The sequence below is a fragment of the Asterias rubens genome, chromosome 12 (assembly GCF_902459465.1).
Source record: "Asterias rubens chromosome 12, eAstRub1.3, whole genome shotgun sequence".
Lineage (NCBI taxonomy): Eukaryota > Metazoa > Echinodermata > Asteroidea > Forcipulatida > Asteriidae > Asterias > Asterias rubens.
The window spans coordinates 3,206,512-3,229,504 of record NC_047073.1 but is presented as its reverse complement, the minus strand read 5'-3'; the positions used below and the strand labels follow the sequence as shown (position 1 = coordinate 3,229,504).

The window sequence follows — 22,993 nt, the reverse complement described above, 5'->3', positions numbered from 1 at the left end:
CGAACGTGATCTTTTACCGCGTCCATGGCGAATTAAAACTTTTTCTACACAGACAATGGCGCGTATGTACGCGCGGTCCATCTAGTTATTATAATTCTTTATCAGTGATCAAACCGGGAACGCTGCGTGTTGCGTGCTTCTTTGATGAACGTGTTTAGAAGCTCATAAGGTTTGCTCTACAAGATGGCGACTTTCATAGCAACAAAGGGGTTATTCAATACGCTCTATAGTGAAAAAGTATTGGCCAGAATTTCATAATTTCCACCAGTTGATAGGCACTCGTTGTTTGACAAAACCACAAAGCGATTGCCTTGAGAGGCTGCAGGGAAAAGCTTTTTGTATTATTCTTTCCATTTAGCGTTGGTTGAATAGGACTTTTATTTATTTGGGTGCACCCAAAAGAGAGATGTATAGACTTTTTTTTTATGATCACGCGTCAATGCGCTATATGGAAATCACCCCAACTTCATTGCAGAAAAAGAATGGGCCATCTGGTACCGTGTGCCGCGCGAAGGGCGGCATCCCGCTAGGTTGACATAATGTTTGCTGTTGCTAAGGAGAACTTATGGCGGTTGTCTGTACAGCGGACATGTACTGTACGGACGTTCAGTTAGTGTAAAGGTGCACGACGTACACCCGCATTAGAATTCGCCGTGGACTAGAAATGATGGATTGGTAGCAGTAGCACTTCCAGTTCCCCTTCAGTCAGACAGTGCTGTCAGAGCTACATAGAGTGGCTGTTGTGGTCCCACTTGTGCTAGACTGATCCATGTCCGATCTGAGTGGCTGCCAGATCATCTATTTTTATGTTTACGCCGGATCAGGTATGTACAAAACATAATCATTAATAATATTATTAATAAACATGATGATAAATTGCAAACTGCAACTCTGCCATTCGTCGTCGTACGTACAGCTCAGCTCATCTTCTACTTCTACTTCTACTTCGATACTTGGCATAGTCCTTCAGTCAGGATATAAACGCCAAGGATAGCTGTTTGATGGCGGTGCCAAGTGTTGCAGGGTGCATTTTATTGTACAAGGTGCGAGTAAAAAGTTGGGAGGTAGCTAAATGATTGCTCCAACCGCCCCCTTAAAGACCCCGATGGATGGGAGCTTGAGGATCTGGCTGGGGAGGGCATTCCACCACAAGACTGTTCGTTGGAAAAATGAATATTTGTAGAGCTGGAGACGTGCTGGGATGGTTTGGTATTTACATTTGTGGTAGGATCGAGTACTGCTTGGGGTCATGGGTATGAGGTATTGGGTTGGATTGATGGCTACTAGCTGATAGCGGATCTTGTACATCAAGGAGATACTAGCACTAGCAGCCTGTCTGCGTTTTTCAAGAGAGTCCCATTGATTGAAGATCATCTATCATTTTGGAGACGCTGTCCCTGCTGTGGTAGTTGTTGAAGATGAATCTGGCAGCTTGGCGCTGGTTTTTTTCTATTTTGGTGATCAACCCTCACACACATACCCTACATATTTTCGAGCCCCAACTTTTATTCCCATTTATCCTAAATGTACATATAATGTACCCAATGGTGTTTTGAGTGAGTGTACCTACAGCATGTATCGTAGGAGGTTCTGTTTTCAATGTTCGAGGTGTCCCTAAAATCGTGACAGATCTGTTACCTCTCTGAGTCTGTGCGCGATGTAAACAATCCCTAGGCTAGATACAAAATTTGTGGTTTTATTTGCCAAGCAAAACTTAGAAACGCGTGTAAGGCTTCACTGGTTATTTATATTTGCACTTACTTGATGCAAAATTCAAAAAGGTTTGGTAATTTAGGCATCTATAAGACTATATTATAAAAGCGCTTAAATCGCATGGGCGCCGCCATTGTTGTTTGGCAAGTGGTGCCCGCACCCTGCTAAAATGACGCATCAATGCGTCCTGGGGTAAATTTCGGGGTACCCGTATTGGGGCATGTGTGGCAAAGCGCGAGCGTGTAGTAACTTTGTGATTGAGTGCAGGCGTCCTTTGTGATGTCACAGTCACGGCGCGAGCGTCCAGTAACTTCGCGCGTACATACAGTATAGTACAATGCATGGGGGGGGGGGGGGGAGGCACGACGACAAGACGGGACCCGCGCGAAACTGGAAAATATGAGTTATGGGCAAACATTGGCAAGCAAAGAACACTGCAATATCGTGGGGACGGGAGAGGCACGGCGGCGTGGGTTAGATGGGATGGGATAGGGAAGGGGCACACGGTGGGACAGGGAGTTGGGGGGAAAAAATGAACGAGGCTGGTGAGGGGGGAAAAAGCAAAGGGGTTTGAAAACTATGCAGGACAGAAAATAATCAACTGAACTGGAACGAAATAAATGAAACGGGATCTAAACGCTGGGAAAGAACCACTATCGGGATCCCCTGGAAACTGGAAAATATGGGATCGACAATGCCGAAACGGAAAAAAGACGGACAAGTGTGCGATTTCACAAAGCACTAAGATTCGTCTTAACTTAGGATGGGTTGTTTGCCACAGTGATTTGTATTGTGACCCTGCTCAGCCACTTTAGCCCTCCCCTGTACACAACGCTACACTTGCAGCATTTTTACGTCGAGCTTTCTAGCGGGGTTGCCGCGCGAAGCGCGGCATCCCATCCCGCTAGTTTCTACAAAGGTACAAAAATATGTCATAATGTTGAGGCCATATAAAAGAAATTGCCCACCGAAATCATTTGATTTTGATAGCTCAAATTCTACTATTTTGAGTTGTCATTCAGGCAATAATCACTACTTCAGGAGCCTTATAGTTTCTAGAAGTAATCATACACAACCTTCAGATTGAGCTGCCCAATCGAATGCCTCACGCGCCCTCAGAGTACGCTCTAAGAAATAGCTCATGAATTTGTTTTACACAAAAATCTCTCTAATTGTTTGTTTTCATTTAATATCAGGAAGGACGATAGAGCCAAATTAGCATGATGGATCAAGAGGAGATGAATGGTACCATAACACCAACAGTTCCACCGGATGATGAAAAACAGGAAACAAGCCAAGATAGCGTCAATGTTGCAGAGAAATCAGAAGATGAAGCATCATTAATGAGACAAAAGTCAAACTTGTCTAGTAAGTAAATTTAGTTTGTTTGACTGAATCACCCAGGAAGGGGTTAGTAATATTGAAGTCTTATAGAGTACATGTATCTACCAACAAGCTTCTCAATGCACTTAGTACTTGCGTACATTTTTACAGAAAGACAGGTTATTGAAGTTATGAGTTCTGAGACCCAATTATGTAGCACCTTATAAGGGTTTACAAGGTGCTACGGCACATACAGCAGCCACAGCCAAAAATGTATGGAGAATGTGACTGTATAACTAAAAAGGGTGTGTTGATATTTTTAAAGTAGAAAAATACCAAGGAAATCAGTATCTGCTGGCTTATAGTTTTGTGCCTTTATATCTATACTTTTTTTTGTTGGTGTCCTATCTAGTGCCCGTCTGTAATGCTTAAGGGCCTTGTCACTCGAGGCAACTTTTACGGGCAACTTGGAGGCAACCAACCGCAGTGCATGCTACGAGACCACATTGATAGCACATGAGTAACTTTCTTAAATTGTCTTATATGATCCCCAAAAAAGTATGTGAGTATTGAAATGTGAATGCCTTTTCTTCTTCTGGAGATTGCCTGGAACCGGTTGCCTGTAAATTGCCTCGTGTGACATGATCCTTAGTGTTAGCAATGTGATGTACATTGTAAGTATTATGAGCATTGACAGGAAAGTAACCTTCATTTCTTGTTCATGTGCAGGTTTGCCAAAGTCATCACATACCATTAATGGAGAGCTTTCACCAAGTTCAGACATAGTTCACCAGGGAGGTCTCAATGAGGTGACTTCGGCTGCTCCAGAGCCAGTTGATTTTGTAAGACTTTTCTTTTGTCCAGTATCGTGATTAAATTCATATTATGACAATGGCAATCTGACAAACTAGGGCATGTACAACCTTCAACAGAGAACTTTTAAAAGTACAAGGGTCTACATGTTTGCTTATTTGTGTACCTTTTTCCTTCCCTTGAAGTTTTTCTAGAACTTAAGAACCAATTGTTTTTAATCTCTCTATGATTACAATGACTTTTTTCCTTTAAATTATTTTTAGTTAAATTTGGAAAAATTCCTTCTGTTTAACCTTTTACAGATCAAGTATGTGCAGGAGCATGTTATACTAAGTGCCTTAACACCGGAGATGTGGACTTCAGAACAATACAGCTACATTGAGGAGTTCTTCAATTCGAGGAATCCATTTCGCTTGTTGGTCATATATGTTGATACACAGATTGGCCTTGTCTTAGACAACAAGATTCCCGCACAGGCTGTAGACGAGATATGTTACTTCATACGCAAAGAAGGAATGGCAATAGACTCGTCCAACATTGACAAGGAGGTGCAGTATGGTTCTGTGAAGAGCGGCCACATCGAGAGCCTTCTGCGACTTATGCAGAGCATCTATGCACCACTTTTCTTTGAAAACACATCTTGGCCCGACAGTATCCTTTTTATTAAACCTTAAACACGTTGCCTTGGATCGGTCGAGTTGGTCTTTGAAAAGCGTTCTGTAACCGTTTGTTGTAAAATGTATATGGTTAGAAAGATATTGTAAATGTAGAATACAATGATCTACACAAATATGTCGCGAAATTGCGTGGTTTTCTTTTTACCCTGTCGACTAACACGGTCGGCCATTTATGGGAGTCAAAATTTTGACTCCCATAAATGGTCGACCGTGATAGTTCGCGACGTAAAAGGAAAACCGTGCAATTTTGAGTGATACTTGTGTTGATCATTATATTCTACTTTTAAAACATCTTTCTAACCATATGCATTTCATAACAAATGTTTCAAACGCTTTTTGTAGACCAACTCGTCCGATCCAAGGCATCGTGTTCCTTTAAAGGTGTAATGGATTGATAATCAAATACACTTGAGATTTGTGTGAAATGATTTGAATTCATGCAGTTTTCAAACGCTTCAGTTGCTTTGGGCACTAAGTGATGTTTCTCAATAACTTTTGTGTCCAGCTTTTTATATATATAAAAAGTATTTACTTTGTGTACTTTTCTAATCAGAAAAGTAATAGATGTTAAATTTGCATCGGGGATAAAGAATATTAATTTTGGTTTTTTACCCATACACCGATGTGTGATGGTATACAGTGCTAACACACATCGGTGTATGGGTAAAAAATCAAAATTAATAATCAGAAAAGGTTGGAATGTTCAATCATAATTTACATACACTGAATAACATGTAATGATAATATTAGTTGACAAAAAATTGAACTGTACAGTGCCCAATTTCATAGAGCTGCTCAGCACACAAACTTGCTTAGCATGAAAGTTCTCCCTCGATTAAAAACAGGATTACCAACCAAATTTCCACATGATATTCAGGATGAGCAAACAACAGCTGAATACCAGTAACAAGCAATATGCAACTGATGTAAATTTGGTTGGTAATCCTGTTTTTATCAAGGAAGAAGTTTCATGCTAAGCAACTGTTTGTGCTTAGCAGCTCTATGAAATTGGGCCCAGAAAGGTTTGTTAAAATGTTACCAATTGATGATACAAAAAAACAAAAACAAAACATTATCCTTAACACTTCTGTTGTCAGGCATAAAAAACGACTTTTCTGCTCAGCTCCATCGCTTCATGGCCAGCCTTACAGATACACATTACAAGATTCAGGGCCATACAGTGTTGTACATTCCTAATGAGGGTTTGAATGTTTCTCCAGATCAAGCTGCTAAAAACAAAGAGCTTGTACAGAGACTAGAGAGTAAGTAACTGCAATCAAATAAGGAGCATTTTAAAATAATGGAATCAACGTGTGGTGAAGAGGTTTTTCAACTAGTGATTTAAACCCAATGAGGCCTGCAGTCTTGATAATTTTACCGAGACAAAGTCGAGGTAAATTATCAAGAACCAGGCCTCGGCGGGTTTAAACCACTAGTTGAAAACCGATTCAACACACTTTGATTCCCGTTCATAAATACCTTTTTGGTCAAAAAGTAAAATAAATGCAAAAATTATAATTGTTCAATGATTTCTTTCAACACAACACCCCTCCATTTATGAAATGGTAAGGCCCTCCGCCGCCCTTGGGTAAACAACTCCTTATAAGGGAATGCTGTGCGCGTCGTGCGTATCGTGTGATGTGGCACAACTGTCCCGGCCGTTGCTCTCGACCAATAGGAATGAAGAAACTGTCTTATAAGCACAGGTGCAAGTTTGCGTGTCACGCCCATGTTTCAACACTTTTTACTGGTCATAAAAAAAGGTTTATACACACGCACGTGACGCGCTCTCCACCAATAGGAATAGCGAAACTGTCTGAGGTATTTATGAACGGTATTTTTGAAGCATAACTTGCCAAGGTAACTTCTTCATCACTAGAAATACATGAATTTGCACAGTTATTGGCAGTTACAGAGTGTGAATTGTAGAAATGGTTTTTGTTTTTGCCCCCAGCTGCTATGGTACATTGGACACGTCAAATCAAGGAAGTTCTTGCCTCTCAAGATGCAATAGAAACTTCTGAGAACTCGGGTCCCTTGGAGGAGATTGCTTTCTGGCATAACCGTTGCGTTGACCTGTCTGGAATCAGTGAACAACTCAGAAAGGAAGGTGTCTTGAGAATCCAGATGATCTTGGAGCTTTCAAAGTCCTCCTATGTGGCTTCGTTTAGAAAACTTTCTAAACAGATTCAGGTAACTTTAAACAGATTTATTCCACGCTCTTTTGTCAGAATTGTTGGGAAAGAGGCCATGAACTTTTTGTTGCACGTACTTTTTAAAATGCCACTTTAAAGGATTTGGGTACTTTTTCAAAATGTCCACAGATTTACATTAAACTTACAGGGTTTGAACATAATGATAGTGGAAAGCTTCCCTTGAAATATTACTAACTAAGGTTGTGTAGTATTTGAGAAATGAGTAAAACAAGTCACAAAATAATTTTGGTCTCATGAGACCAAAATTGTTTTAGCATGTATAATCCCCTTAACCAGTTATGATGTTATACCAAAACCATAGCATAACTGGTTAATACAATTTTACATGCTAAAACTGAGACGAAAATGGTTACCTTTACTCATTTCTCAAAAACTACAGCACCTCAGTAAGTAATATTTCAAGGGAAGCTTTCTACTATCATAATCTTCAAACTGTGTAAGTTTAATGTACATCTGTGGACATTGTGTTTTTTGTTAGTAAAAAGTACATATACCCTTTAAGCATATAAGACATACTTTTTTTTATGGTCCATTGGTAAGTGAGCCAATATTATGGTCACTTTTGCTGTCCCTTTCCCCATCTGGGTGGCGTGCCCTTTTTGCATACTACATGTAGATCCGTCGTAGTCCTCAAAACACACCTCCATATGTAACACAATGCTCACACATCCGAGTGAGACACAAAATAGCAACTCTCCCAAGCATCCATGCCATCAAACTGGCTCTTTTTTTGTACTTCCAAATTGTATGCCAATAATCAGTAATTATGAATTAAAAACGAAGACACTGTTAATTTAGTGAAACCATCATTTGTGCAAGAAATTTTTATGAAAGTGATGATTTTATTTTGTAGGACGGTTCTGAGCAGGCTCAGAGTAACCTGAAGTTCCTTTCGACTCTGAAGGAACCTTGTGAGGAGCTTTCCAAAGCCAAACCTGTTGACATTCCACCCATGCTTACTAAGATCATCAATCTGATCCGGATGATATGGGTCAACTCTAAACATTACAAGAGCAGAGAGAGACTAACTGGTCTGTTCAGGAAGGTTTGTGTCAAACTATTATTATTCAAACAATTATTATTCAAGTTATGTACCGTAAATGTATACCACACACACACTGATCCTTGAAAATTGAACTTTGGAATAGTCATCATGTGTTATTCTTTATTTTGCCATGTATACTGCATGGATGAGATTCTTCCTTTTGACTTAATTGCAACGCAACTTGCACTTTGTGGCGGCATACAGTGACTGATGTGCCACCACCAGTCACTGCACATCGCCACAAAGGACCACAAATACGCACGGCCCCTCTCTTTGTGTGCTCGTGACTGCAGTTTATATGCTGGGCAGCTTATACATATGCTGACACCTAAATCTTATTTAAAAAATTTTTTTTGAGGCATTGCGGTTTATACGCTGGTCGGCCTATACATGTAAACCGAAAATTATGGTAAATATTGAGGCACTCTTTGCAAATCTTACTGGCCTTTTTCAATAACTCGGTTTTGTTTTGTAATCATTTTTTTTTGTGTTCAGGTAAGCAACGAGATCATACACCGATGCTGTAAGGAAATCTCACTGGAAAAGCTGTTTGATGGCTATGTCACATCATCTATGAAGTCACTGAACCAAAGTATCGACTGCTGTAAAGCATGGAAAGAAATCTATTCCTATGTAAGTTAACAGCACTTTTGAAATGTTACACAGTGTCATGGCCGAGTGGTTAAGAGCATCAAATTCAAGTTCTGGTGCAGTCACCGGAGTGTGGGTTCGAATCCCGGTCATGACACTTGTGTCCTTGAGCAAGACACTTTACTATAATTGCTTCTCTTCACCCAGGGGTATGAATGGGTACCTGCGAGGGTAGAGGTTGATATTGTGTATGAAAAAGCCACAAGCGCCTTACAGGCAGCTCAGGGCTGTATACTCCCAAGGGAGTTGAGAAACATTAACGGGGTGTTATAGGCCCTACGACCAGGGTACTAATTTGTAAAGCGCATTGATTCGGTTATTTTGAAATGTGCTACATAAGAATTCGTGATTATTATTATTGTTATTACATACAGGTAATTTTCAGAACATCAAACTGAGACTTCTACTTTTGGAATATTGTTCTAGAAATGAAACCCATTTTACCCTTCACCCAACAGGCTGTCAAAACATCCTCCCGTCTGGAGGGGCTGACTGTCGGCCTTCTTTTCTGGACCTTAACTTTAGTTAGTTGGGGTGGGGGGTCAAAGATTGGGGTCACGTCGGTGAGCTAAATGTGTGGCTAAATGGTTTTAGAAGTGCCATTTAGACTGGTAAATTCGGTGGGGGATTCCTTTGGGGAAAGAAAGGTGGGAATCATTTTTGTGGCAAAAAGGTAAAGAATATTTTGGTCAAAATGTTGAGTTAAAGGCAGTGGACACTTTTGGTAATTACTCAAAATAATTATTAGCATAAAACCTTTCTTGGTAACAAGTAATGGGGAGAGGTTGATGGTATAAAACATTGTGAGAAACAGCTCCCTCTGAAGTGCCATAGTTTTCGAGAAAGAAGTAATTTTCCACGAATTTGATTTTGAGACCTCGATTTTAGAACTTGAGGTCTCGAAATCAACCATCTAAACGCACACAACTTCATGAGACAAGGGTGTTTTTTCTTTCATTATTATCTTGCAAGTTTGATGATCGATTGAGCTCAAAGCTTTTGTTGGCTTAAGTATTCTAAACTTATTATTCTCTACTTAAAGGTTCGACTGATGCATCACAAGTTTTCTGCAGAAGGTTGGGTGCTGGACCAAAGTAGTATCTTTGCTCAGATAGATGCCTTTGTGCAGCGATGCAAGGACTTACTTGAGGCAAGTATATTTTTTTTCATTGGGAAAAACAACAGTTTTGGTGAAAATAAAGTAAGAAACTGTGACAAACGTATCCGTGTTCTGACGTCCTTGACCTCTGTACGTTTGTTGCATTTTTTTGACTGAGACAGTTTTCGGATTGTGTGCCTAGTTAGTTGTGGTTTGTTTTCCTTTCACACACAGCGCGGCAAAAACACCAACAGCGCCCGCAATGCCCGTAACGAGAAACGTCTTGCACCAAGACTAGCACATAGTATGCATCTAAACGTATCTGGAAAATAACCCGTTATAAAACAGCTCCAGCTAGTCTTTGTCAACCTTTTAAACACCCCCACTTCACGCGCTCTCCACCAATAGGAATAGCGAAACTGTCTGAGGCATTTACGAATTATGTTTTTGACTTGTAAGTTGGCTTGATCATTAACAAAAGCCAATCATGTCCTTTGCCTGCCGTGTTGCTTACCTTTCCGAGGGTAATGATCCATGATATGAATATTAAGCACTGTATGAATGATGTCTTACTAGGTTTGTGAATGCCAAATTCACTTTGCTCGCTGGCAAGATGGCAATAAGACACCACTGCCGTGCTTTGCTGGACAGCGGGGCCCAGAGATCACACGTAGCCTTCTTGAGATAGAGGGTGCCTTTGAGAAGAACTTGGCAGTTATGAGTGGAGTCAAGAAGACAATATTGGACGTTAAAGCAACTACATGGCATGATGATTACAACAGGTAGATAGAAATCAAGCTTTCTTTTTTTCTTTTACTAGAACTTGTTATTAGTTGTAGAATTGAAACGAGAATTAGCTGTTGCAAACAACTTACCAACCAAATGGACCGAGAGTATAAATGCAAAAAATAGTTAATGGCCTGACGTTTCGACCCTAGCAGAGTCTTTCTCGAAGGCTAAATGACAGCACAACAAACATTCACTTAGTTACCTGTTCATGTTTGTTGTGTTGTCATTTAGCCTTCGAGAAAGACTCTGCTAGGGTCGAAACGTCAGGCCATTAACTATTTTTTGTAGTTGTAGAATTGTAAAGAAGGTATGTTTATTTTGTATTTGAATCATGTCTTGGGAATAAACAAGAATTGTTTTTTTTTGTTCCTTTATGACATGTACATGTATGAGAAATGAAAGTCCCTCAAAAATTTGTGTTAGTTCATGTTTTGAAAACAAATTTGGTTAATTCTTGCCTTACCATAGGCCGCATTAGTCAGTTGCTCCGTACTGCTCTCGTATATCATCTGCCTATATCCATATTTGACTTGATTCTGTGGGCATGCAACTAAGACCTATACCAACAATCTTTAAATAGTCATGTTTTAGTGAGACCACCAACATAGGCTAGATAAGCTCAGCTGGTAATCATTATTGAGGAGATCTTTTCTCAGATGTTTGAAGATTTTTTTAACTAATTAACCTTATGAGCCTTTTTATTTTCCCACAGATTCCGCACAGGCATCAAGGACCTAGAGGTTATGATGCAGAATGTTATCTCTACAGCGTTTGAGACTATCAACACTGTGGAGCAAGGAGTGGAGCTACTGGATGCATTTCAACATCTTTCATCAAGAGAAGTATGAACCCAAACAAATTGTCTTTAGGGACGTCCCCATCAATGGCCATTAGCCAACTGTGTGCAGGGTTCACCACATTAACTGCTGATGAATTAACCGATATCTTGTTGCACAGTGTTGTGTGTATTTTGATAGCTTCCCTGATACGCCGTGTATACCAATATACAGGTGCTATGATTCGAGCCTGATCCCAATCTATGACATGGTCTAGATCGCTGGAGTGTTTGACAATGGCAGATTTGTCATATTCCCCTCTGCGGCCACGGTGAAGGTAAAATGTTAACCTCCCCTGTTCTGTCCTCTGGGGTGTGTACATTTTCACTTATTGCACACATTGTATACCAGAGACGTAGCAAGTCTCACGCGTATTTGAACTTTCGGACCTGTTAACCCTGGCAGGTCCCTGACAAGTTATTCATGCGTAAAGCAAGTTCTTCAAGGAGTAAAGGCTGTTTGTTAGTTTGATGGTATGCTATTCAGTTAATGATATTGTCAGCTATTAAAGTTTGTTTCTGTTATTTTTTTTTCTTTTGCAACAGGCAATTAGACGGACAATCGATAAAAAGACAGTTGAAGTTTATGCTTTGTTCAATGATGAGCTCAACGCTGTCAAGAAGGAGTTGACTAAGAAAAACCCAAGCCTTGGACCTCTCTTGCCAAAGTATGCTGGTCAGGCCCACTGGGCACGCTCACTGAAGGGTCGTATTGATCGATCAATGAAGGTAAATCATATCTTTGTAAAGCACTTCTAATCCTTAAAGGCAATGGACACTATTGGTAATCACTGTTAGCTTGAAAACATACTTGTTAAGGATCAATGGAGAGCTGTTGATAGTATAAAACATCGTGAGAAACGGCTCCCTCTGAAGTAACACAGTCTTCAAGAAAGAAGTAATTTTCCACTAGAATATTTGTGTTTGATTTTGAGACCTCAGAATTTGATTTTGAGGTCTCAAAATCAAGCATCACAAAGCGCACAAATTTGTGTGACAAGGTTTTTTTCTTCCAATATTATCTCACAACTTCGACGACCAATTGAGTTCAAATTTTCACAGGTTCATTATTTATGTGCATGTTGAGATTTGCCAAATCAGAAGACTTGTTTTTGACAATTACCAAAGGTGGCCAGTGTCTAAAATTGCTAATTCACGCCTACATGTATGACAGTATTTGGTTAAAGAATGTAATGTTTAAATATTATTTGTTGTTTAACAGTCTTATAAACACATTGTCATACATTTGCATACCTTGTATTAAAAAGGTTGGGAGCTGCATTGTTTCATGAAAATGACGAATTTGTAAGGAATATAATATGACAACCAAAAGCCACTGCAGAATAATGTATGCTGCCCTTGAATGTTAATATGTGGAAATTAGTGGCTTCTTGCAGGTTAGATTTGAGTAATGAAGCTTTAGAAATTTTCCACCCCAGAAATGGACTCTGATACCCCTAATAAAAATTGCAGGCCTGATACTTCACGGAGGCAACGAAGGCAATTGCCTTCGTTGCCCCTGGTCATTGCCTTGGTGCCCTTGAAATGCTATAGTAGAAATTTTCAATTTCCTCATAGGGTGCCCTTTGCCAAAGAGGAAATGCCTTGGTGCCCTTGCCCTTTCAAATACGAAACATACAGGCCTGAAAGTGTCATCATTTAACCATGGGTTAGTACACGTAACTGACACCATGTTCAGACAAGCGTTCCAGAGTCGCGCCGAACCAAATAGATTAGGAGTGACTCTGGGTCGACCTAATTAAATTTTGGTTTCAGACAGTCGAACTTAACATAACGTTGACATTGGGTCGGCTCATGACAAGAGCGACGTCTGAAACCAATACGCGCCAGAGTCGTTCCAACCGACTGCAACAGTCCATCTTTCGGCTTTAAGCAAGTCCAGTTGCTCCTAACTGTTTCAGACGTCAAACTTTTCATGCATTTAATTTAGAATTTGGTTCGGCGCGACTCTGGAACACCTGTCTGAAACGGGTATAAGTGTCAATGAAAACTGTATGCAAAGTGTACAAGCAAGTAGTTTCTGATACATTGGTGTTGTATTGTAAAACTGTCATAATTCATCTTTCCAATGGTAGTACCTGCATTGCATGCTACACATATTTTATTTTTATGTAGGTTTTTATCATCTTGGCTAATTAGAATAACTTTTAAGATGAGCCTTGTGTGTTCTTTATGTTATTTTTGTACAAGATTTCTCCTTAACACATTCTTATTTTTGCCCTCTCTGCAACAACACAAAAACCAATAGTTATATTTAAACATTTGATATATCAAAACGGGTAGTTCTTTGATGATAATTTTCAAAGTTTTGTATCCCACATTTGTCCAGGTGCTTGGTAAGGCATACTTTTTGCCTCACATTGGAACTGGTGCTGAAACTCTAACACAGTACACTCAGCTGAGTACAGCTTTAGACGAATTCATCCGTAAGACTTTCAACGAGTGGGCAGCTACTGTCGATAAGGATTGCATGAAATTACTCGACGTACCACTTATGTGTAGAAGTGCTGAAAAGCAGGCAATGCTGGACATGAACTTTGACAGGTAAAAGTGACTGAACTATGTTACCGCACACCAATTATATAATGTGAAATTAGTTTTGCAACCAGTATAGCTTTTTTAAGGATGGGGTAAGACAAGGATGTGACAAAACCTGTGTATGTCTGCAACAGGTTTCTGTTCTACATCTGTATTCTTTGTAACTGTTGTATGATTGTGTATATTTGGTTTGCGGTAACACCATGTGTGTATCTACTTGCCAGGTAGAGTTTGTTCTTAGAGAACTGTCTTGCTTTACTACCGCGGAGTAGATGTTCGGGGGTTCGGGAGACTTCTCAGTTCTGAAAAGAATGGTCCTGTTTTAACTATTACCTGGGTGGATGGTATAGAAAATAGACTTGGACTACTACTTTAGCTTTTAGGATCGTAATTAACTGTACTGCCGCGGAGTCATTCTGAATTGGTCTCAACGTTTCGACTAGCTTGCTCTAGTCAGCCTCAGGAGACTGCTCTCTAAGAACAAACTCTACCTGGAAAGTACTATACACACATGGTGTTGCCGCAAACCAAATATACATTGATACCTCACCATGCAATGCCTTGAATCCTATAAATCATCTTTATTAATTAATTATTAATATGAGCTTGCTTTGTTTTGTTAATGCAGGGTTCTACTCAAGTTATTTAATGAAATCCAGTACTGGGAGAAGTTGATGTTTGAAATACCACACTATGCGACAGAGGTTTATCTTAAGAGGGAAGAACTGCGAAACCTACGAGAAAATGTGCTCCTAGTTGTGCGTGATTACAACAGGTGAGGCTTTTATACAAATTTGTTTTCTGTGTGTGTGTGTAATTTTCTCACAGGAAAAATGTATACCAGTCAAAAATCAGATCTGTTTTACAAAACGTGATAATAGTTAGCTCTTGAAACTTGCCACTGGTAATTCAATTTGTTCAGCAAGTTATACAGGAATTTTGTTTGGAAAGTCATGTCAACATTCTTGATGAATCAAAATGTTTGTTTGCCTTTAAAGGCAGTGGACACTATTGGTAATTACTCAAAATAATTATTAATATAAAACCTTACTTGGTAACGAATAACGGGAAGCTGTTGATAGTATAAAACATTTTATCTTCCAGTACGTGCTATTCCACCAATCAGAGGCTTGAACTGGAGGGTGGTATAAAATCCTATACTACTTCCAGTGTTTTTATTGCACAGTGCGTATTGTGAATGTCAATGCTTCACACTCTGTATACGGACAGTGCAAAAATTACATTCTAAACTTTGTGCGCTTCGTCGCGAAATAATGTTCTGAAATTTTATCTTTGCGCGAAACTGCAATATAAATTTGTTATAACACGTCGCTATATAATGTTCTGAAATTTTAATCTTTGCGCGTTGACGTGAAACTGGAATATAAATTCGTTATAACACGTGAGTGCAAACTTGTCAACAGACCTACTTAAATCACCCTTAAAAAATGGCTGCAGTGATGTCATGACATAGTGTGATCTTGCAAGTGATGTGTTATTGTTACCTTCACATTTTAGGATAATATCTGCTCTCTCCTTGGAGGAACGAGGTTTGTTTAGAGAGCGAATTCGGCATCTAGATAAAAAGATTCACCCAGGCCTAACCAAACTCACTTGGGCATCAAAAGGTATATCAGACTTCTTCATTGGAGAGTGCCGGCAGTATGCCAGCAAGGTAAGATCAATCAATTGTCACTATTCAAATTGTTTCTACATCTTGAAATTTTTCTGTCCCTCTGATCATCGCCAGAGCCCTGACCAAATTGGAACGTGGTATACATGTATCTGATAGTCCCTGTCCTGGTGGTAACTCTGTCAAGGAGAAGTAGCAAGCTATATTCCTCTTGTTAGATTCATTGGGAGAGGCATGTCACAAACCTGGAACTCTACGGTGGAGTACCGAGAGTTACACCAAGATTAGGGCAAGAAGGCTGAGATTAGCAGGTCACTGTCTCAGACATGCTGAGCTGGCAGCGAGCAAGCTTGTGCTTTGGGCCCCTACTCAAGGTCACTGTTCCCGAGGTAGACCACAAACCACCTATGTGGACACCTTGTGCCGGGACTCTGGACTGCGTCGGGAAGAGCTGCGTACAGCAATGGGGGACCAACGTGTTTGGAGGGCCATCATCTGATGCTCCACATCGACTGAATGAATGGATGAATGAATGAATGTTAGAACTGGGAGCTTGCCAGTGTATGCTTGAACCCCGTGGCAATTTCCCCACAAAGAGCCTGTCGGACTTCTTTAATTGCTGGTCATCTTTCTTTAATTTTTTTTTCTGACAGTTTCTTCAGACAATCTTTGGTGCCCTGTTTGGGCACTTACAGTGGTAGTACATTTAGCGATTCTAGTCTTTCAGCAGTGCCGTCTCTGTTGAGTGGAAACGCCTGTAAGCTGACAGTGCTCTCAAGCAATTTTCCTTAAGATACAGTCAAAGCTGGTTTGATGAAATACGTTCCATAATTTTTGCATACTAATCAGACTCCCCCCACAACAGAAGTGTAGTTGGGGTCTAGGATTAATCCTAGGATTATCAAATAAACCCAAACAAACATTAAACAACTTAATTTTGAAATGAATGTGGATGAGTCTAACTCTCATGTCTTTACCTCAACTATATAGGTGCAAGTGATTGTTGATGACTACAAGATAGCTAACTTAACAATCTCGCGTAACTGCAAGCGCATTAGTGAAAACCTACTCGTTCGTATTGACAACAAAAAAGTATACGAAGGGCTGGAGTTTGAGGAAGAGCAGATGCAACATCGAGCTAGTGCACAGAAGAGACTCAAGATCATCCATGAAGAAATTGTTCACATCATGAAGCAGACATACGAGGTTTTCCGAACAGATGGTCAGGAGGTAAGTACAAAATATGGAGAATGCAATTCAGATACTCAGGGTGAAAGGTTATACTTTGAAAAAACTTGAGAAAAGTTTGAAAATGAAATAGATTACTAACAATACTTTTGGGGTGTCATGGTCGATCGGATAAGAGCACTGAACTCAAGCTCTGGTGTTTCTGTTCAGTGTGGGTTTGAAGCCCGTACGTGACACCTGTGTCCCTGAACAAGACACTTAAAGATGCGATGTCAGATTTTTTGCCCCAAGCATTAACAAATTGATTTTTTTTTTGAGTGAATGGCATTTCAAAGAGTATCACCCGATCTAACGAAAAAAGGTTTAACTTTTACTTTTAATGGTCAGGAACCATGACAAAAATTTAAAACGTTTCTTATAAAACACATAAGAATTGGTCACGTGATATATTGTCCCGACAAAAACTAATTTTGAGCAATTTATTTCCTAAATGGTCATAACTCCTTATTGCAAATAGTCATTGGTCTTCTATCTTCAATCAACAGATCGCCATGGCAGCTTTGCTGTGCTAGTTTAAAAAGAGTACTTATTTTTTCCAGCTTAATTAGACAGTTTTGGGTTTTTTTTTTTCAGGTACAGAATCATTGGCATCGATACACTGAGAAAATGGATAGAATGGTGGAGGAGGCCTTCAGATTAAATGTCAAATGGTCTTTACAAGAGCTGTCTCGAGCAATTAATGGTGATGGCAAAACAATGCCCAATCCCCTGTTCAGGGTGAAGGTGGTATTGACTGGAGAAAAGGTTCGTTCATGTATTTTGTATTATCCTCTCTAAACCACTAACCGATGAAAAGATTCTGAAAAAGAATGCTGATACGCACATGTTTGTTGAAGTTTTCAAGTGCTTATTGAATCCTTGTCTTGACTTTACATGTGGCTATTGATTGATTTGTGGATTTAAATCAGCTTTGATGGTGAATTAAAAATTCCGATCAGTCCACTCTGGAAAGTATTTGTTTTTAAACAGCTAGTACCAAGATATTAAAATAAAACCCCCAAAAACTTCTGTCCAAAGTGACGTCAATCGGTGAATTTTTCATTAAAAAAAGAAAAATTATGAATTAAATTTCATGTTTTTTTTTCATTTTTAGTCCTGTGGAGTTGCGAGAAGACTTTTTTTTTGGAACCCATTCTCTTGTCTGGATTTTTGTGTTTTATTTATTGTATTTTAAATGTAGCTTTTTAATACTATCATTGTTTCTGTCGAAAAATAGAATTCTGTGGAGTTTTCACCTACATTGAAGAAACTGGCCATGATTGTTATGAACACAAGCAGCCACTTGACGGCAGCAATATCTGTCATTCAAAGACTGCCAGATCTTCTGACGAGGAAGCGCTCTACAAAAGAGGTATGGAATAGTTTTTTAAATTGATTTTGGATTGAACAAAGAAAACTGACTTGAGTGGGATTAACGTGCTGCCGTCGATTTCACGAAACTCTTCCTAACTGAAGACTAACGAGTCCCAACCCTGCACTGTAGCATGCAGACCCTAAGATTAATCCTAAGTTAGGACGAGTTACTCATCCTAACTCGAGATAAGACGAGTCCTAACTCTTTGTGAAATCGACGGCTGGTGCTCTACCAACTGAGCTATCTAGCCCTATGTTGGGGGTCTCCCTATTTTGTCAATATCTTTTATTTGGGGGATGCCAGTCAGGAACCATACGACCGGCTGTTAAATGACATTTAGCCTGGGATCACATAGTCATTTAAAGGCAGTGGACACTATTGGTAATTGTCAAAGACTAGCCTTCACAGTTGGTGTATCTCAACATGTGCATAAAATAACAAACCTGTGAAAATTTGACCTCAATCGGTCATCGAACTTGCGAGATAATAATGAAAGAAAAAAACAACACCCTTGTCACACGAAGTTGTGTGCGTTTAGATGGTTGATTTCGAGACCTCAAGTTCTAAATCTGAGGTCTCGAAATCGGATTCGTGGAAAATTACTTCTTTCTCGAAAACTATGGCACTTCCGAGGGAGCCGTTTCTCACAATGTTTTAATCCATCAACCTCTCCCCATTACTCGTCACCAAGAAAGTTTTTATGATTTAATTATTTTGGGTAATTACCAATAGTGTCCACTGCCTTTAAGTAGGAGATTCAAATTAGAGGATGCTGTAAAGTTACATTTTGTTTGAGTAGGTTTCATTTTTGATTTGATTAATTAGGTGTTCGGGCATTAAGCACGAACAACTCTTTGTTTTTTGTTTATTTATGTATAAAATAAAAAAAAATTTCTTCCTCTCGACGTCGATTGTCCGCAAGAAAACGCATTGTTGCTAAACTGAAATTAATTTGGAACTTTGCATGCAGGTAGACAATAACCAGTAGGCGATACAAACAAAAGTTGTTGCGTCACGATGACGTCATCAGTTGTTAAAATATATTGTACATGTCTAAAGATATCAAATAAATAAACACTTTATAATTAAATAATAAATAAAACTAAATGTTTCAACACTCACATTTTGAATGAAACACTTATAGCCACAGTTTTAGGTGGTTTTTTTTAAATTTTGAATGATTATCCTATTCTTAAATTTGCAGCCTATTAGCAACGTGATTGAGAAAGATGAAGAAACCAAAAAGATCCAGAAAAGCATCGACTCTGGAATGCAGGCCAACGCACAACACCTCATGAACTATCTTGGAACTTGGGATAAGTAAGAGTTATTATACAGCCTTTAAGCAGTGAAGATTAATGAAAAATAATGAAAACAGATAATGAATAAATTTCCTGTGAAATAACCATTTCCTATGCCTAAATCAAGCTATTGTTTATTTTTAAATCTTTGGATCTGAAATACCTTCAAAAGTTGAAGTTGATATCCATTCTTTTTATGTGTATGCTGTATGCCAAAGTGAATTTTCACTTGCTGTAGCATGGACAGTGTGTTGTGACATTTTCTGTATTCAGGTTTACAAACACTTAATTTCTATTTTTTGTTTTCCTTCTTTTTATACAGCTATCGAGAAATTTGGGAGATCAATAAGGATGCATTCATTCGCAGATACCAGAGACTCAATCCACCTGTTGCATCATTCGATGCAGACATTGCAAGGTACGTTTTATTTAGTATTTTTGACATAATTTTTAAAAGTCAAATTTATTCTTTTCAAGTTTGATACTATACCACTCGTTTGTACATTTATTAACTTTGGATAATCTTCTGCATTTTTTCACTGAATTTTAGATACACAGAAGTTGCGAACAATGTATCGAAAGAAGAGACTGTGCTCAACATACAGTTTGTTCTTCTGGACTGTTCGCCACTTAAAACAGCTCTACTCGGACACTGCCATGAATGGGAAAACAAGTTCACAACGTTGCTGCGGGAGATGGCCAGCCAACAGTTGAAGGATCTTCATTGCTTCTTATGTGACAACAAGGACAAGTAATTATTGCTATAGGCATTTAGTCTTATTACCTCTATGCAGCAAACTACTAACCAGTACAAAATCATGTTCTTTTTTTAATGTAAAGATTATGATCGTGTGATCTGTGGATGTAATATTTCTTGTTTGGGGCCAGGCCCTAATTTCATGGCTCTGCTTACCGTAAGCACAGAATCGGCGCTTAAGGAAGCAGGGAATTCTGTGCTTACGGCAAGCATATTTCATGGGTTAATTTTGGCTTCTGCGCGTGCGTACTCCACGTTACTAGGCATTCTACGCTTACAAGGCTAGCGCAGAAATTCGGCGCTTGCACGTAAGTGGGGAATCGTGATTGTAAGCGCAGAATTCGGCGGTAAGCAGAGCCATGAAATTGGGCCCAGGTCACAAGAGGCAATTGAAAGGCAACCAGCTCTAGGAAATCTCCAAAAAGAAAATTACTTTACAGTTCAATTTTGCTTATTGTATTTTGGGTTAGCGAGTTACAGTTAGAAAAATGATTGTTTGCTGACGAAGTGTTCATTTTGTGTATGATGGAGTTGGTTGCCTCCAAATTGCCTGAAATGTTCCTGTTGCGTATGATGCAGTTGGTTGCCTATATATGTTGCCAGAAATGTTCCTTTTGCGTATGATGCAGTTGGTTGCCTATATGTTGCCAGAAATGTTCCTTTTGCGTATGATACAGTTTGTTGCTTATATGTTGCAAGAAATGTTCCTTTTGCGTATGATGCAGTTGGTTGCCTATATGTTGCCAGAAATGTTCCTTTAGCGTATGATGCAGTTTGTTGCCTATATGTTGCAAGAAATGTTCCTTTAGCGTATGATGCAGTTTGTTGCCTATATGTTGCAAGAAATGTTCCTTTTGCGTAAGATGCAGTTTGTTGCCTGTATGTTGCAAGAAATGTTCCTTTTGCGTAAGATGCAGTTGGTGCCTCCAAGTTGCCTGAAATATTACCACCTTTGACATAGCCTTTGTACTCAACTTAATCTTCTTACATAGCATTTGTATTTGCCTTCATTGAATACAGGTTGAGTAAGCCACCTCAAACACTTGATGAGCTTGGTGATAGTTTGTTGCTATTGGAACAACTACAAACTGATTTAAGTAAGATTGAAGCTCGCTTCCCTCCTTTACACGAACAGTTCGCTATTCTCGAGAAGTATGATGTTGCCATACCTGATGAGGTAAATATGAATAGTAATCGCCTAACCCCTGCCCTACCCCCCCCCCCCAAAAAAAAAAAAATTAAAAATCTTTGTGTGTTATCACATCAAACGGCCTGCCACAACGTAATGACATTCTAAAAAATATATTGTAACTCCCTTAAATCTGTGTTCATGAAAAGTGCGCAAACAGTTTGCGGTTGTAGCAGTGTAGGGTGTTGTGTCTGAGCGGATAAGAGCATCAAACTCAAGCTCTGGTATTACTGTTCGGCAGAGTGTGGGTTCGAATCCCGGTCGTGACACTTGTGTCCCTGAGCAAGACACTTCACTATAATTGCTTCTCTCCACCCAGGGGTAAATGGGTACCTGTGAGGGCAGAGATGATTCTTGCAATTGATTTAGCCGAGTAGCGCATAGTAATGTTGCACAAGGCTGTATACTCCCCACCAGGGAGCTGAGATGGTTTCAGGAGTGAATTAAGGCCCAGTGACCAGGGGTAATAATGTGAAGCGCTATGGGACGCCCTCTGGGTGTGAAAAGCGCTATATAAAAATAGGTTATCATTATTATATTATTATTATTATTATAATTGATGACAATTTGTTGGCACTGTCCATGAATAGGTGCGCCATATGTTAGATGAGTTGGACAATGAGTGGATTACCTTCCAACAATGCTTACTTGACAGTGATGTCATGTTGAAGAAACATAAAGAGAAGTTTAAGACCGGACTCATCCACTCCTCAGAAGAATTCAAGAAATCCATTGCTAGCCTGCTTGACGACTTCAGTAGTAATGGTAAGTATTATAATGCAAGCTTCAATTAATCTTTCAATGTTATAAACCTGTTTAGTCCTGAGAATGTTTTTTTAAGATGATAATTTTCTTTCAAGCCCATCAGGACCGGTGTGTTCAGTTTTGGTACCTTATTATGGGGGGGGGGGGTGGCCAAGGACAAATCAAAATAGGCAAAAGAAATAGACTGCACTGGGGAATTCTGAAAACTTAATTTAATTTAATTTTTATATATATGGGTTTTCTTTCTCTTTGTAAGAGGGGCTGTGTGTGTACATTGGTTTGGATACTATTTCTTGCAGCTCAGCCAGGGAATTCAACTCAACTGGGGAATTCTGAAAACTTAATTTAATTAAATTTTTATATATATGGGTTTTCTTTCTCTTTGTAAGAGGGGCTGTGTGTGTACATTGGTTTGGATACTATTTCTTGCAGCTCAGCCAGGGAATTCAACTCAACTGGGGAATTCTGAAAACTTAATTTAATTTAATGTTTATATATATGGGTTTTCTTTCTCTTTGTAAGAGGGGCTGTGTGTGTACATTGGTTTGGATACTATTTCTTGCAGCTCAGCCGAGTAAAACAAATCAAAGTCAAACTTCATCTCAATCCAGAGATTCATTATTCCAAAACTGACGGCTCGATTTCCATGATACTTTATCTCTGTAGGACCTTTTAATAGTGCTCTCGGTTGCGATGAAGCTCTACAGCAGGTATCACACATCAGGGATCAGGTCAATAGTTTGAAAGAGCAAGAGGCCACGCTACGTAAAGGTCTCGGAATCTTCAAGATTGATCAACCACCTTCAAAGGAAATACAACAAATTGATAAGGTAACTGGGTCAACTTTCAACCTTTTATGGAAGTGTCGTGGCCGAGCGGTTAAGATCACCAAATTCAAACTGGTGTTTCTGATCGAATCCCCAGCCGTGACACTTGTGTCCTGAAGCAAGACACTTGGCCATTGCTTCGTCCTTCGGATGGGACGTAAAGCCTTTGGTCCCATGTGTTGTGTAATGCATGTAAAAG

The 22,993-nt window shown here is 39.4% G+C and overlaps 1 protein-coding gene across 2 annotated transcripts in view; it reads left to right on the top strand.

Moving 5' to 3' along the window:
- The first annotated feature begins 687 nt into the window (after positions 1-687).
- The window catches only part of LOC117297347 (dynein heavy chain 2, axonemal-like), an 85,598-nt gene continuing 63,292 nt past the window's right edge, over positions 688-22,993 (top strand). For both annotated transcript variants that reach the window (XM_033780327.1, XM_033780326.1), the window contains exons 1-24: positions 688-824; positions 2,910-3,081; positions 3,766-3,878; positions 4,152-4,500; positions 5,624-5,788; positions 6,481-6,719; positions 7,596-7,787; positions 8,283-8,420; positions 9,481-9,588; positions 10,114-10,319; positions 11,039-11,168; positions 11,708-11,890; positions 13,512-13,726; positions 14,349-14,495; positions 15,239-15,395; positions 16,344-16,583; positions 17,175-17,345; positions 17,818-17,952; positions 19,160-19,275; positions 19,579-19,674; positions 19,807-20,007; positions 21,034-21,190; positions 21,793-21,967; positions 22,634-22,797. In XM_033780327.1, the coding sequence (XP_033636218.1) occupies positions 2,934-3,081; positions 3,766-3,878; positions 4,152-4,500; positions 5,624-5,788; positions 6,481-6,719; positions 7,596-7,787; positions 8,283-8,420; positions 9,481-9,588; positions 10,114-10,319; positions 11,039-11,168; positions 11,708-11,890; positions 13,512-13,726; positions 14,349-14,495; positions 15,239-15,395; positions 16,344-16,583; positions 17,175-17,345; positions 17,818-17,952; positions 19,160-19,275; positions 19,579-19,674; positions 19,807-20,007; positions 21,034-21,190; positions 21,793-21,967; positions 22,634-22,797 (3,945 nt within the window). In that variant the 5' untranslated portion in view covers positions 688-824; positions 2,910-2,933. The remainder of the gene's footprint in view (positions 825-2,909; positions 3,082-3,765; positions 3,879-4,151; positions 4,501-5,623; positions 5,789-6,480; positions 6,720-7,595; positions 7,788-8,282; positions 8,421-9,480; positions 9,589-10,113; positions 10,320-11,038; positions 11,169-11,707; positions 11,891-13,511; positions 13,727-14,348; positions 14,496-15,238; positions 15,396-16,343; positions 16,584-17,174; positions 17,346-17,817; positions 17,953-19,159; positions 19,276-19,578; positions 19,675-19,806; positions 20,008-21,033; positions 21,191-21,792; positions 21,968-22,633; positions 22,798-22,993) is intronic.